At 39.1% G+C, this 16,589-nt stretch overlaps 1 protein-coding gene and 1 long non-coding RNA gene across 3 annotated transcripts; both read right to left on the bottom strand.

The window, feature by feature from the left end:
* Positions 1-4,379: 4,379 nt before the first annotated feature.
* Positions 4,380-6,663, bottom strand: LOC133734455 (uncharacterized). Of its 2 annotated transcripts, XR_009858309.1 has the most exons (5): positions 6,314-6,660; positions 5,834-6,009; positions 5,365-5,486; positions 4,907-5,007; positions 4,380-4,668 (listed from the first exon to the last, which is right to left on the bottom strand). It is a non-coding gene; the product is annotated as an uncharacterized LOC133734455 (long non-coding RNA). The 2 variants fall into 2 exon arrangements; XR_009858308.1 differs by having other exon boundaries at positions 5,834-6,663.
* A 3,338-nt stretch (positions 6,664-10,001) lies between these two features.
* On the bottom strand, positions 10,002-15,681 carry LOC133730833 (putative calcium-transporting ATPase 13, plasma membrane-type). Its single transcript, XM_062158347.1, has 2 exons — positions 15,609-15,681; positions 10,002-13,221 (listed from the first exon to the last, which is right to left on the bottom strand). The coding sequence occupies exons 1-2, from the start codon at positions 15,679-15,681 to the stop codon at positions 10,292-10,294; spliced, it is 3,003 nt and encodes a 1,000-aa protein (XP_062014331.1). The 3' UTR covers positions 10,002-10,291.
* Between the last annotated feature and the right edge of the window lie 908 nt (positions 15,682-16,589).

Below are 16,589 nucleotides of genomic sequence, written 5' to 3'. Positions count from 1 at the left end.
ACACGGCCATGCATCGTCTCCAGCCTCCACACGCGGCCACCAAAGCAGCGACGCTTCGGCCACCTTAATCCCCTGATTTCCAGCCATCGATTCAAACCCTCACTACCATGAATCGAAGCACTAGGTACTAGAGAGCAAAACCTGAACCATAACCTCAAACTCCGACGCCGGAAAACGCTTATTGCCGGAATCCGAGACTCAGCATGTCTTCGTTTTTCGACCTCCGGTTCGAAAGGAGCGAAGTCACCTCCAAGGATAGAGTCAGGACCTCAAGATCGACCAAAGCCCCTAGTTTCGACCTCCAACTCCGGCAGACGCCACCATACGCGCCACCGCTGGCGCGTGAACCATTGAGAGCTGCCGAGATGGCCACCAGCTTACTCCTCTTCGTCTGGTAAGCTTGATTTTTATCCCTTCTTTTTAGTTAAGACTTCTGCTTCGATCTAGATTGGAGCCCCTAACTCGATTTCTTAATTTGAAATCTGTGAGGATTATGGAATCGGTGTTTTGGAGATTTTGGAGGACGGATAAACTGTTGGTTCAGCCCAACTAATACTGGAGATTGGTAAGGATTCCCGAACTCTGTCTTGGTTGCGAAATTGGTCGAGTGTTGAATATTGATTGTATTGTTTTATGCTAGAGGTCTGAATGGGTTGATGGTGGTGAAGTGCAGCTTCCACGATTCGGCTTCTAATTTGGAAAAGAACAAGGGTAAGGGTCTTGGTACTTGGAAATCTGTTCTGCTGTGAAATGTTTGTACATGGTGAAGTTGTGGCTTTGTGGATTACTTGAGATGAAATTGCTTGAACGTAGGGAGAGAAATGGGCTGTCAATTAAATTGGTTTGTCTGTTATTAAATTTGGGAAAATGTTGTTTTGCAAGAATGGACAAAGAGAGGCCAATTTTTGTGGTTTTTGACAAGTTGACTAAAATTGTGTATGATGTTAAAGAAAGTGAGTAATTACCGATGGTGGAAAGGAGTTGATAATGGGAACGGTGGATCTTAATCGAGTAGGTTATATAAACTTTTCGATTAAAGTTATGAAATAGTTACAATTAGAAGTGCTTTCTTAGTTACCATATCCCGGAATGAACATAGTAAACCAAATCATACGGGAATGGTAAATGAATGCTAAAGTAAAGGAAAATCAATTGAGTTGGACCGAACTTGGTAAGAAATCCGTTTAGAAAATACTTTGACGATTAAATAGGAAAATTAAGGAAGCTATGGTATACCAAGAAAATAGAAAAGGTTTAATGAGTTGACCTAAAATTTAATTTCAAATCATAGCTTTGTTAATTTCTCTATGTCCCGAAAATTGAGAGAAATTTATTTGGTGGAATGTTTGTGAATGAAATTGTCATTTGTTTTCTTAAAGTAAAAAGGGTAAAGAAATAAAGGTCAAAGAAATAAAGGTCAAAGTGCTAGATATAATCACCATATCCCAAATGGTTCAAATGCCATTTCACTTGGATTATTTGGGAATGGTAAGGGTATTTGTTACTTAAGAAAGGGATGCTTAGACAATGGCATCAAATATTTAACCCGAACTATATTATTGAAAGAAGTATGATCACCATATCCCAAATGAGCTTACTATTCTAAGTGAGTTGTTCGGGAATGGCTTCTAACAATTGTCGATCATGGGTCATTTGGTGAATTTTAAAGTGAGTTATGAATTGAGTACTTATTGGATTTAGTTTTTGTTAAAGGACTCGAGCGTGTGCACTTGGATTTGGACAAATGATCGAAAGTCGGGAACGAACCCGAATGTGGACGAGCACTCCAATTCCAGGTAGGTGTGAGCTATCCCTTCCTTGTTAGAGGCTTTTAGATATACATGGAATGCTATAGTAAAATAGTATGTTGCCTGCAAGTGTGTTTTTGGTTGTTCATTAGTCGATGCCTCGTGATACCTGTGTTTTTATAACTGATAATTGTTGATTGTGAAAACCGAGGTTAGACTTGCATGTTGAGATACTGTACCCATTGTATGTTTGTACTCGTGACCTGAAAGTGAATGGGACCTAGACGCGTTGATTCCTAGGGATCCCACGGTGTCGATAACTGTGAACCTCCGGAGGGGGTTGTGCTCCTATGTTTGTCGAGGAAGGGTGAGTACTGACAGTGAACCAGTCATAGGAGACTCAGGGCCAGGAAATGGACACTTTCGCTACTTGTAGTCACAAGGACTAAAGAGTAGTTGGCCGGTTCTCGAAGGATGACGAACCGGGTCAGTCACCGATTTGTTTTAGTTTAAAGTATTTTCGATAAACGTGCACAATATTATGTGGTAAATATTTTCTTAGTATATTATTTTTCAGACCTAGCATGGTTGGGTCGGCCCCTACTGGGCATGCGAGGACAAAAGCCCACCCCTACAACAGTGTGCAAGTTTCGAGCATGTGGTCGGGGAGCGTACAGAGGAGGCACATAGCCCGGCTTGGCGTATTTCTCTTTAACTTTACCAAAAGTAGGTTTTGGTCCTTTATCGGATTTAGAAGTCACCTATTTATTTATTTTTATTTGTTTACTACTCGCTTATTTACAAAATTTCGGAAGACGGGCGCGTCTCTCATACTTGTATTCACTTAGTGATTTGTTACTTTCCAAATTGGGCTCCTATTGTAAGCCTAAATCCTTTAGCCCACTTTAAATTCCACTTTTGAAAATATGTTGTTCGGTTGCTAGAATGATTTGTCCAAACGTCTCTCATACTTGTATACACTTAGTGATTTGTTACTTTCCAAATTGGGCTCCTATTGTAAGCCCAAATCCTTTAGCCCACTTTAAATACTGCTTTTGAAAATATGTTGTTCAGTTGCTAGAATGATTTGTCCAAGAAAATTTTTTGTAAACCAACAATCTAAACCCAAAAGGCCTTGCAATTTCGGGTTGATGAATTATCGGGATGTTATTCGTGACGTGTCGGTTTCTCATTAGCTCGGGATCGCGGCGCTGTGGGACCCCCTCTCTCGGGTCACCACATGCAAAACTCCACATTGTTTGAAGAGAAAAATGATACCCTGATACCATTAACGAGAGAAAAAAAAAAAATCTTCCATTTGATGAATATTTGTGTCAAGAAAAGAAAATGGAAAAAGGAAAAATCAAAGGAAAACAAGATCTACGGTTCCAACATTATCCACTTGGTCATGGTCCTATGAGTGGGCCCGTTGTGCTGAAGTGGCAACAAATGGGAGGACCAAGAACGTGGCGAGCAGCCATTCCAAATATACAATTCATCCCCATCAAAATGTCAAAACACTCCACTTAATAAAGTCCCCGTATTACCACAAATTAAAAACTCACCAGGGTCACAATCGTCTTATTCTTCTAGACGGGTCTCAATTTCAGTCCGACGATTTAACGCCCGAACAAGAAACCGTCGAAAGAGAAAACTAGTGTTTAGGCCATGTTTGGTTCATGGATTTGAGGCATCAGGAAAGGAAAGTCTTTCCTTTCCTTTGTTTGGTAACCACAAAATCTGGAAGCACTTTCCTGACAAATGGGAAAATTGGGGGGAAGGTCATTCCACTCAAGACCCATGGGATTGATTTTCCCCTCTTCTTTAAATGCTATGACTGCAATTTTGGACAATAATAACCCTGCTCAAATATACAATTGCCAAATATACCCATTGAACACATAGTTTGTATTTTTATTAAAATACAAGGATATTATTGAAACATAGCTATATTTTTACTTTCCTTTCCTTCACCAACCAAACACTGGAAGGGAAATCAAATGGTCTTTCCTGGATGCTTTCCCTGCTTTACCAAACACAGGAAAGGAAACCTGACAGGAACTTTAGTTTCCCTTCCCCACTGAAAAGACAAGGGAATTGATTTCCCTTCCGTGAACCAAACGAGGCCTTAGAGTAGAGGAGAGTTGAACGCAAATCCATAGAGCTAGAGCTAGCTCCGTTGGGCGAGCTCAAAAAAGCCCAAGACACCAAAACAAAACAAAAATGATTGAATGGCTGAAGAGACTAAGGCTATGTTTGGTATGGCTGTTCTTTGAGAAAAAGCTGGCTTCTGCTTATTTCTGAGAATAAGTGGCTGAAAAGCAAAGCAGCTGAGTGTTTGGTAAACTGGCTTTTTATAAGTGCTGTCAGTGGCAAAAGTAGTGTTAAAGTGTTTGGTAAACTCAAACTGGCTTGTGCTTTTTATTTGTGGAATGACCAAATTGGACATAAGATATTATTTTGCCTTGATTGTTTGATAATACAATGTTATTCAAATGCTTTTGTTATCATTTTAATCTTTATTATGGCGTGATAAATTTTTGTTAACTTTTAATTTTTATAAATCATGGTGAATTAATATTAGATAACCGAATTCTAGTTTTTTAGTTCATTTTACCTAATGCACAATAATAATCAATTGGAAATCAAATTGAATGCAAACCATGATCAATATTTGTACCAAAAGCCTTGTGATACATCAATTTATCAAATACTGAATTTAAGTAACATTGTTATCGCATTCATACATTTCAATTTTCAAGTTTCCTAGCTAAGTTTTACATCATGAAAGATGATATAACTTGGTGCGTTGCTTGGTATTCTGCTTGATCTCCCAATGACTCTGAATTAATACCAGCTGCAACAACATACATATCAAGTTTTCCTATTGGTATTCCAGTTCCAAGAACTCCAAGGTCACCTAGGCCAGTAGGAAAAGAAACCAAGAGACATTCAGTATAAAACACAGGAAAATGAAGGATAATGATGAAAAATAAAAGCAGGGGATGGCAACAAGCAGGTTTTGTCCATGCGACTGGAAGTATCTAAATTCCTAGCACAGTCTACAAATTTACTTTTCAGATTTTACACTAAGGATATAAATTTGTTCATCGATAAATCATGCATGCCATGCCATATCATTAAGAGCAAATCCTAACCTTGCAGCACAGAGTGTGAATCAATTTCAGCTGCAGCAACATATATATCACATTTTCCTATGGGTATTCCAGTTCGAAGAGCTCCAAGGTCACCTAGCCACCTAGGCCAAGAATACAATTGCCATCAGTAATGATTATCATGTCTACCATAGCTGACTATCATATCTAAGAGATGTCACCCCTGCAATATTGTTCACAGAACCACACAACATAAGACGACCCCAATTAAACCCATGATAAAGTGAAAAACTATCAACTTGAACAAGTTATTATATGATAGGTTATAAGAATGCCATTAACCCCAATTAAACCCAATTCCACTATCTTTATGTACCCTGTCATTCATCACAAAACTCTGTGTTAATATGATGCAATGCAAGCAAACTAGACTACTTTGGTGGGTGTAATTCTGAAGAGATAGCTCTGTATATTGGTGGGTGTAATTCTGAAGAGCCTACTTTGGTGGGTCTCCATTGCATCACTAATCAACATTGCTTTGTTGATGTCTTTGGTGCACACACAGCCCTGTATATTCATCAATGCAACAAATGCCATTGTCGGCGAGCATTAATGCACCAGCCTGAAATAAGATCAAATGTGATATATATATATCAGCAAAACTAGTATACACAAGCAAATCTGTAACTTGTGCTTCCACTTTTATGCATTAAATTATAATGTCAGTCCTCTTAGGCATATCCTGACTTCTAAATTAGCATATCACATGACAATGAAATAAACTATGGAGGTTTATGCATAAACTTAATAATTCACTTCAGGTCATATCTAAGACCTCTTTCTTGATCTCAACATATCAACTCCATATAGCAACAAGATAAGGAAAGAAAAACTAGAATTTTCAGTAGTAATAATCTAATGTAGGAGCCATCTATCATGGTTAAGATGCATAATGTATTTAAATGATACCTCAATACAAAATTCCCCAGTTTCTGGTTCTTTGGCCACAGTTGCAGTTAAACCAGCAGCAGAGGAGGATTTCACTGATGTGATTGCTTTTCAACTGGTTCTTTGGCCACAGTTACAGTATGTAATTGCATGATCTCCAAGTTTCTTTGACATTTTGATCTCTCATCATTTCTCCTCTTGAGACAGAATTTGAAAGGCATAAAAATTTGTGCATGCTTGTATAAATTGAGAATGAGATTCTATGATAAAGAAACTCAAGTGCAAGTGCATAGATCTTCTAAATTTAAAAAACAAAATTTAACCCAATTCTCAATTCTGAAAACAAAACTTGTTCATCTATTTCCAATTCTCCAATAAATATAAAAACTTGTTCATCTATTCTCATCACAAAACAAAACCCAAAATTTTATCGAATCCAATCCACCCAAAATTTCAGGTTTTCGGGACAGAGAGAAATGAAATCAAAATCACGAACAAAACCTGTTACCGAACTCGATGTGACCACCGGGGAGAGCGAAGACGGAGGAACGACGTCTTAAGAGCACTGAGAGAGAGAGAGAGTTGACGGAGAAGACAGAGAGTCGAGGAAGAGAAGAGGCGTCTCTTCGGTAGGGGTGGAGGTTGCCTCATTTGGAGCTGCATTTGGAGCCTAAGAGCTGCATTTGGAGCCTCGTTTCTCTGGCTCGTTTGCCTCATTTACTTCACCCAGGTTTTCATTCTCTCTCTCTGTCAAACTATATGAATCCACTTTATGATTTTCAGCTTCTGGGTTTCTGTGTGTTGAGGTTTTTTGTGTTGTGGAATTCTGGGTTGTGTTTATTTTTTGATTTTTTTGGGTGATTTTATTAGGGGGTGTGAAAAGAATTTATATGGTAAATGACATATGACTGTTTGTGTTTGATGTATTGTAGGGTTTTAGATCCTTTGTTTGGACTACAGTTGATAGGCTCAAGTTGTCGCCTTCGACTTCCCAGTTTGTGTTTTCGATACCTTTCTTCCCATGGAGCATTAAACCATTATATGGGTATGGATCTTCTTCTACTTAGTGTATGTGTTCTTGAGTGTGTAAGTATCAAAATGCTTTCTCGTAGACAACAACTATGCAATGTGCTGCTTGGTAATACTTATGCCATGTATACGTAGTAGATTCAAATGTAGGGGAGTTCTGATTGTGATGTGCTGTCTAATGATGATGGAAAAGGTTCCGTCATCATGTTCTTAGCGGTTCAAATTCCCTTGTAGTGAATTCGAGTAATTTGATGAAAATGGAATTGTGACGTAATGTATATAAAGAGAAAAGAACTGGATAATAATGAACGATGTATATGATGCCTTTTTATTGGTAAATTGGTAATATCATCGCAAACACAGACTGTATCCTTGTCTTTGAGAGAGGATTTGCTGTTTCTCCTCTGTCTACCTCTCAGTCTTTGAAGTATATATAACACATTTCATGTAAGGGCATGAGCAAATACAGTAAGTTGGACATAACAATAGACTACAATGTGTTTGTAAAGTTGACTCAGTTGCCTAGTACTTATCTCTATAAATCATCTAATTGTTGATTGAGATAGGATCAACTGGATGGGTAGAAAAAAACAGAGACATGCTAGCTTCGAGGGCTATTGCTTGCTTGAATGTCGACAGTGCAGTATATGCGCCAGGATTCTGGGCCTCTGCCACTCCACAGCTTGATGAACTTCTTAAGCAAGCTACTCAACAGGTATTACAAAAAAGTATAGTTAGATATTCTAACACTGATATGACACCCCAGCTCAGTCATTTGAAATTTGAATTTGAAGGTCAAAGATCTCAATAACTCATCACAAACTCTCTACCAAGCGTGGGTTGGTTCCAGCAGTTCGCCTAGAGTACGCAACTACTTCACATAACTCCCCATAATATAAAACTTTGTTGCTACGTTTTAGAAAAATTGCAATTCATGTTATTTGTGTTCAACCGATCAGCTATTCAAGTCTTGCATTATCTACACATTATAAATGTTGGAAGATTTTTTTCATGAAATGGATATTTTAAACTGTATTTTTCATACAGAGTTTAGCAGGTTGGGAAGCGGAGAATCTGATTTTGCAGCTTTTGTTCAAAATAATGGAATTCCGTCAGCCGACATGACTTTCTGTAAAGGTAACAACATATTTGATGTTCCTAAAGCTCTCAAGTCTCAACCATGATTGCAACTGAAAAAATAGGAAGAATGGCATACATAACCTAGCTATATAGCATTGTGATTTAAATTACTTACAAATCATTTTTGAATTACAGGATATCCAGTATACCATGCCATTCCATGTATGATGACTTTGTATGGTTGGAAAATTTGGTGATTCTTTCTTTCATAGGCATGTTGCAGGTCTGCTTTATTCTTTTCTCCTTCTTCAACCTCCAATGAAATTCTTATACTCCACTAAATAAAAACATCCAAACACTATAAAGTTACACACTTACAATGACGATGAAAATTCAAGTGTCCCAACTGATTGTGTTTGTGTTGAATAACAGTGGCTAACTTATGGGGTTTGATAGCTCTTTGGCTAGCAAATGCAGAGTTTTTGCCTTTTGATTATACATCCTATGCGCTGGAGCTACAGGTAAGGTAACACTATCCTTCAGTTAACCACTGCATGCACTTTTGAAATAATTAAATGTCGTTAGTTACATTCAGTCAACCTGAATAGAGATCTATGATATTGAATCCTTGATTGACAGAAATACATAAAGGATTTGGAAGTTGAAATCTTAGATAAGAACATTAACCTAACTCCTCTGGTCAAGTCCATTGAGGAGCTCAAAAAACCAGCCACAATAATCAACAACCAGAGAAAGGTATCAATCGTATTTCCCATGAATCTTGATTGACATTTAATTTTACGAATGTTCTAAATTGGAAGCATAAGTGTACAGGAAATAGAACAAAACAAAGGTTGCCCTTCAAAATGGAAGAAGGAGCATTATCATTCTTCTTCTGAAGAAAGCCAAGAATAAAGATTGTCATTGCAAAGAACAAGAGCAGCAAAGCCACACTTCAAAGATATTCAAGTTGTAAGACAGATCTTTTCATTGCATATATGTTTGAGTTTCGCTTATTGAAAGGATGATACTTACATGCATCTTTCTGTTTTGGTACAATAATGAACATTGTAGGTCCAGAATTTAATTGAAAGGTGTCTGCAGTTGTGTATGAGCGGAGATGAAGTTGTCAATATCCTCTTAGATTGTGCTGGGATTGAGCCTGTGTTTACGAACTTGGGTATGGCAGTGTACTACTCCACATAATTTATATTGCATGAGAATAAAGCCCAATCACTGCCTTTGATTTGACATTTTTACTCTCATTTATTGTTCCAATGACGAAGTATCATCAGTTGATGGGTGGAAAAAGAGTTGGACTTCACGTGTTTGTCTTCGATGTTCCTTACTCGCTTAGTGTGGTTTAAAAGCTAATAAGACGTAGTTGACATGCATCAGAACTGAGTTTCCTTTATGTTAAATCTGTGACATCCTTATTTGATATGGGGATTAGAACTTTTCCTTTTTTCTTCTCATGGACCATGAGCCTCTATTTCTTTTGTTTACAGCTAGAATCGTTTGAGAATCTTATATGTACTGATACCTGCCGCAATATCCAGATTTGTTGTCATGCAGATGTTTCATTTTTATCTATCTGGCCGGGAGTCATTTTTGGTACTTTCTTGTAGACTTTTTACAATCCATTTGCATATATAAATGGCGTGTTTCTCCACCTTCCAGCTAATCACTAGGGAAATCCTGCATTCTAAACTCATGGGCATCAAAACCAGATGTTTCTAGGAAAAAAACTCCTATGTGATTTTTGTGAATGCATATCTATTGTATTGCACGCGACTAGAAAAGCACATTGCATCAGAGACCGAAGCACCCCCTTTTCCATTGATAGAGAGATCCAATTGTCCAAATGACAGATTAGGTCGATTTCGAATAGAAAGCGAAGAAAAATCCTTTCAGGAAGTTCTTTGTCGAGACGTGATCGAATGCCACTAGACAGAATCTCTCAATATGAGAGGAACCACCCAGATCAGCCTCTTTCATCAAGCAGCAGCCTAGCCGTGTCCTGGATTTGCTACAGCTTCTGCTGCTGGTTAGTATGAAGTGAACTGATAACAATTTCAGTTAAAGTTTCTTCGCTTATAATTGTGACTATATAATATTAAAATTCGAGAGAGACAAAAATAAAAATAAATAAACCCACAGTAGATGTTATATCTAGTGCTGAGTGTGACTATATAATATAAAAATTCGAGAGAGACAAAAATAAAAATAAATAAACCCATAGTAGATGTTATATCTAGTGCTGAGTGCTGAGTGCTGAGTATTTTAAATGAACAAAAGAATATACATTAGTCAATAGGGGTCAATATCTATAGTTTATCCCTCTGCTTGATTCTATCTTATCCAATTGCCTCATTCTTGTTTGCTTTCCAACTTCAACTCGAGCAGGTAGCGGAGAATGGGTTTCTGTGGCACGGGTATACACTTAACAACCCATCCGATCGGCCAAGACATGGCTGCAATTCCAAGACATAGTCCCCATTGTCCGCAGTTCAACCTCCCTGTATCCAAATATTTGCTCAAAAGTTCCAGCGTCACCACCTGTAGAACAATTGCCACCGTAATGACCCCCACGAACAATTTGTCTGTGTGTAAACCCCTAAAGATATCCTTCTTCTCAAGCTTCCTTGCATTAAACTCATTGAACACCTGGCAAAGAAGATAGGTGTTAAATACCAAGGTGCCCAGTACCTTATCATCCACACCAAGGATTGCTTTGCCCTTGAATTGTAATACCAAAAGGACTATCGTCTGGTACAGGGCATGAGCTGAGAGGTTCCTCCACATGATGTTGGTGATGAGGGGATTAGTTCTGCCCACCGGCGGCTTCTCCATGAGCTCTTTTGTGGGTTTATCCTTGGAAAGAGCCAGAGCTAGCAGTGTGTCCATAATCAAGTTCAACCAAATTGAACGAACAACTGTAAATGGGACTGCTCTTGATGAAGCTGCTGCTGCAGAGTTGATTACAAGACCAGTAACATTTGCTGTGAGCTGGAATTGAATGAGCTTCTGAGTATTGTGATAAACACATCTTCCGCATGCCAAAACATTCACCACCGAAGCAAAGTTATCATCGATGATTATAATATCTGAGCTTTCTTTGGCAACTTGTGTCCCTTGAATTCCCAAAGATAGTCCTATATCAGCTTCTTTTAATGCAGGTGCATCACTAGCGCCATCACCGGTCACTGCAACTACATGCCGTTTCTTCTTCAAGCATTGCACCATTGTAAGCTTATCAAGAGCAGAGGACCTTGCCATTACACAGATATTGTCCACATTCAACATTTTATCCTCGTCAGAGTAACTTTGAAAAACCGCACCTTCTATCACTGCTCCACTGAAGATGTCCTGACCAGGCTTGAGTATCCCACATTCTGTGGCAATGGCTTGTGCAGTGAAAACATTGTCCCCTGTGATCATTTTGATGTTCACCCCGGCGTTTTGACAATCTTTAACTGCTTTCCACACTCCAGGACGGCACGGATCTTTAAGACCTATGAGTCCCAACAGGGTAAATCCATCTTCTTGCAGCATAATTTTTTGTTTTAGGTCCAGTCGATATTGATCTGCTGGAATTTCTTTATGTGCAAATGCAATGCATCGGAGTCTGCTAGCTGCCATGCCTTGAATAATGTGCTGAAATTTCCCTTTTTCATTATCATCCATATGTTTGACGACTCCAGAGGGTTTGTAGTAACTAGAGCACATTCCTAGTATGATCTCTGCAGCTCCTTTCCAATGTACATGAATAGTGCTGTCTTCCTTCCTCTTTAGCAAAACCCCACTTCGCTTGTTCTGTGAGTTGAAGGCCTCAAATTGGAGAACGCTACAACTCCTCGTTACTTTCTCTGCATCCATCTGTGACCCATATACTGCCCACCATAGAATAGCCTTTTCAGTTGGACTGCCTGAGATCTCAATTTCTGAATCCAGGCTAGGCTTGTACACACTACCACTTGTATTCAAAGCAACCCCTTCTTGGATCAAATTAAGAACAAAATGAGAAATTTTTGATGAATAAGCTTCTTGTTCCAAACTATTGTCACCTATCCAAAACTTTGTCACAGTCATCTGGTTCATTGTGAGAGTACCCGTTTTGTCAGTACAGATTGTGGTGGTAAATGCCATAGTCTCAGCAGCAGAGAGCCTCAGAACCGTTGCTTTGTCAGCCATCATTTTCTTCATAGAATAGGAAACAGTAAGAGTTAGTGCTATTGGCAGACCTTCTGGAATTGCCACCACGACAATTGAAATGGCAGCCGCTATAATCCCAGTTACAGCACTTATCAGGTCATCAACTTTAATGCTGCTGGAATTGAACTCTTTGTTTCCATTCTCATCTTCCGTATGCCCTGTGAAGTATCGAACTAACAACACTGCAAGAACAAGGAAAGCAACCACCGCTGCGACTTTACCTATCAGCGAAGTTAGCTTCTCCAGACGTGCTTGCAGTAGTGTCTTTTCACTAGTGTCTTGGCTGATTTGGCTAGTCATTTCACCCCGTTTTGTGTTCATTCCGACGGATATGACAATCATTCGAGCAGACCCATGTGTTATCTTTGTCCCAGAAAACAGGAATGGATTCTGGTCATCGCTAATTTCAACAATATCATCACTTTGTCCTGACATGCTTGATTGGTCTACTTGCAGTGAATAGCCTTCTACAAGTAACCCATCAGCCGGCACCTGATCTCCGCAGTTCAAGAAAATTACATCACCAACAACAGCTTCTGAAAGAGAAATCTTTTGCTTCTTGCCACCTCTCACAGCCTCAATTTGGATATTCTTGTGGACCAGTTGTCTGCTCTGCAAGTAAGGGCTGGTTGCTGACACAGAAATGGCCAAAATGACTGCAAGCAATATGCTCCCACCATCAATCCAACCTTGTCGGAATCCATGCTTTTTGATGCCAAAACCAAGAGAGAGCGCTGCACAGCCTAATAGAATGAGAATTGTTAGGTCTTTGAAGGCTTCCCACACAAAATGGAAAAACCTTCTTGCTGGGGCCTTTTGATAAACGTTGGAACCAAATGCTCTGATTCTTTTGGGAATGTCCTCAGCATCATCGCTAGGAATTCCACGCACTGCATCAGATTTGAGGAGTGATATTACTCCTTCAACTCTTCCCAACTCTTGCAGCTGGTAGAGATTTGTGTTCTTCACAAGCGTGAGAGCTGTTTGGTCAACAGCGAAGTCATCGAGGTTTGAATCTGATATGGTATTGACAGAAGAGAGAGAGCCAGGCAGGAATTTGGTTTCTGTTGTAATTATTATGTTGGCTATATCATGTTAATAGGTTGTTGTAATGAGTTGTATGCAGATCTAGATCTAGATCGGAATGATTATGTCTACTAACAACCAATCTACAACTAGGGCTAATGATTTAGTGAGCTGTATGCTCTACCTTTGTAATCCTATTTATACTTCAATGTAATATGAATATAGAGAGACTACACTTGAATCTCCATTCTCTCTACAACATTACTCTCTCTCTCTCAAGTTCTTTGAGACAAAGCTCTCTCCATTTTCTGAAACAGTTTTATGTTCGTTTTACAACACGTTATCAGCACGACTAGCTCTACGATTCGGATTGCAGATTGACAAGAGGAGAGGTGAATAACTCTTGGGTTGCAGAGAAGAGGCAGTTCATCATTCAATCAACTTCACTTTACCAGCTCTACAACCAAGTAGGTTTTTCCAAACAAAAACCGATTTTGCTGTTTCATTTTACCTTCTGTTCTCTGTGTTCCAGTATTTATTTGAAATAGTAAATCAACTCCAAAACTCACCAAATTTTGTATGCTGGAGCCTCTGTGTGTTTACTGCATCTCTGTAAATTTTCATATTTTTCTGGGCAGTTTTGCTTAGTGTTTCAGTTCGTCTTTCGACTGTTGTTCAGTAGGAACTGCAGTCACGATTTATGACTTTTGTTGAAGCATCTAGTTTAACTTAATCCTCTATGAGAGACACTTATTTCTCTTGTACTATAATTGGCATAATTGAATGAGTAAAAAGGAAAATCAATAGCTTTTAATTTAGCTATCAATTCATGTATATTGTGACAAATATCTATATATACTTGTTTGGACTTTGTGATAATGATACATCTTCGGATTTTGGTGATTTATGTTTTCAATTATTTTGGATTATAGAAATGTGGTTATGTTCGAATATATTTAATTCAATAAATTTATTTATACATGTGATCCATTGAGTTAAATAAATGAATAGGCATATTCTATGGAGAAGTTTGTTGTCTGGCTAACAATGCTATTATGCACACCATACTCCCAGATCGGAGATATTTTCAAACTTATTGCTTATTCATACCTCTGTGACAACTGCATCAGGATGATCCAACCTGATAGAGGGCTATGGCATATTCCACTTTATGTTGTCCAATGGTATTGAATTTACCATTAATAAGGCCTTATATTCTCCACGTTCCAGAAGAACGTTATGAGTTTTAAGGATATTCGAGCCAACGGTTATCATGTTGAAACCACTGAGAAAATTGAGTGTAATATCTTTGCATAACCTTTGAATATGCAGCCAGAAGCGTATATTGGAGAAATTGAAATCTGTTAGCTAGAAGCTAACTTATTCGAGCAACTACTTGCTATGACATGACCATTTGGGACACCCAGATCAAAGTATGATGCACCGTATCCTCAACTTATCACACGGGCATCCCCTTCTGAATAAGGGTCTTGTGTTTAGTAACACATTATGCCAAACTTGCTCGATCGTTAGGAATGTTAAACTCTAGACCATCATGTGCAAAGACTAGTATATATACACACCATTTTTCTGCACAGAATGCAAGGAAAATTTGTGGACCTATCCAACCACCATGCGGACCATTTAAATATTTCATGGTTTTGGTTGATGTATCGACAAAGTGATCACATGTTACACTATTATCCACAAGAAAATGCTGCTTTTGCTAAACTCTCGCCCAGATCATGAAATTGTGGCTCACCACTCGGATTATCCCATAAAGTCCATAAGACTTGATAATGCCGGAGAGTTTACATCGAAGTCTTTCGATGATTATTGCATATCCCTTGGGATTGATGTTGAACATACAGTTTCCTATGTTCACACCCAAGATGGTCTCGTAAATAGAATCTTGGTAATGAACACCAAGCTTCTAGTTTTTGCGTGGGGCTATGCAATCTTGCGTGCAGCCATGTTGGTCCTGTTGAGGCCCACTGCTACCCAAACTTACTCCGCGTTACAGCTGGTGACTGGGCACGAACCTGACGTTTCGCACTTACGCGCATTTGGGTATGCAGTCCTCGTGCCAATGGTGCCGACACAACGTACAAAATTGGGTCCTCAACAAAGGATGGGTATGTATGTCGATCATGAATCCCATTCATTATGTGCTCTTTAGAGCCCTTGACAGGCGATCTCTTTTATGCTAGATTTGCAGATTGTCACTTTGATGAGACAGTCTTCCCGCCGTTAAGGGGAGATAAGAACGTTACCGTTCCTGATGAACGACGTGAATTGACGTGGAATGTCCCCACTATGTCTCATCTCGATCCCCGAACCGCACAATGCGATAATGAAGTGCGGAGAATTCTAGATCTACAGAGTATAGCCCAAAATGTGCCAGACGCTTTCTCTGATCTAGCTAAAGTGACCAGATCACATATACCTGCTGCAAATATGCCTGTAAGGATAGACGTCCCTGTATGACATGTCGTCCCAGATGGACGAGGTACGACCATGGCGGCTAACCAGTCATATGTCCCTGCCCAGAAGCGAGGTAGACCATTAGGTTCGAAAGATTCTTATCCCCGGAAGAGGGTAAACTCGGCACAAATGAATCTTCTTGACATCGCAATCTCAAACTGATTCATCTCAAGAGATAAATCCGGATTATGGGTCCGTCCTAGAAGAGACGACGTTGGGGGACGCTCCAACATTTGAACCCACTCCCGAGAATAGAGAAATCTCGGTAAATTTTGTGAGATTTGGAATTGGAATGAGATTATCATCGATGATGTGTTTGTATTTGCGGTGGCCACCGAAACTAAAACAAGAGATGAAATCGAACCTTGCTCCGTTGATGAATGTCAACGAAGAAACGACTGGCCAAAAAGGAAATAAGCAATCCAGGTCAAATTAGATTCCTTGACAAAGAGAAAGGTGTTTTGGACCTGTTGTTCCTACACCTCCCCATGTTAAACCTGTAGAATTTAAATGGGTATTTATAAGGAAGCGTAATGAGAAAAATGAGATTGTGATACACAAAGCTCGTCTAGTGGCGCAAGAATTTTCTCAACGCCCTGTGATTGATTACGAGGAGGCGTATTCTCCCGTAATGAACGTCATAACGTTCCACTACCTTATCAGTTTGGTAGTTTCCGAAAAACTGAATATGCAGCTTATAAATGTGGTCATAACTTATCTCTAGGGGGATCATAATACAGAGATATACCTGAAAGTTCCTGAAGGGACTTAAGGTACCCAATGCAAATAGTTCTAGACCACAGAACGTGTTCTCCATTAGTTTTGAGGTGTTCACTTTATGGATTAAAACAATCTAGACGGAAGTGGTATAACCGTCTAAGTGAATATTTGATCGGGATGGAATATGTGAATAATAAACTACGCCCATGCGTGTTTATTAAGG

The sequence above is a fragment of the Rosa rugosa genome, chromosome 2 (genome assembly GCF_958449725.1).
Source record: "Rosa rugosa chromosome 2, drRosRugo1.1, whole genome shotgun sequence".
Lineage (NCBI taxonomy): Eukaryota > Viridiplantae > Streptophyta > Magnoliopsida > Rosales > Rosaceae > Rosa > Rosa rugosa.
Note: the sequence above shows the minus strand (reverse complement) of the source record. Positions and strands in the feature narration are given on the sequence as shown.

What these genes read in the sequence shown, in the direction of transcription:
- LOC133730833 (XM_062158347.1), bottom strand. Translation starts at nt 15,681, where the DNA reads ATGGTCGTACCTCGTCCATCTGGGACGACATGTCATACAGGGACGTCT. An exon ending in TACAGGCATATTTGCAGCAG is followed by an intron (nt 13,222 to 15,608) that starts GTATATGTGATC and finishes AACATGATATAG; the next exon opens with CCAACATAATAATTACAACA.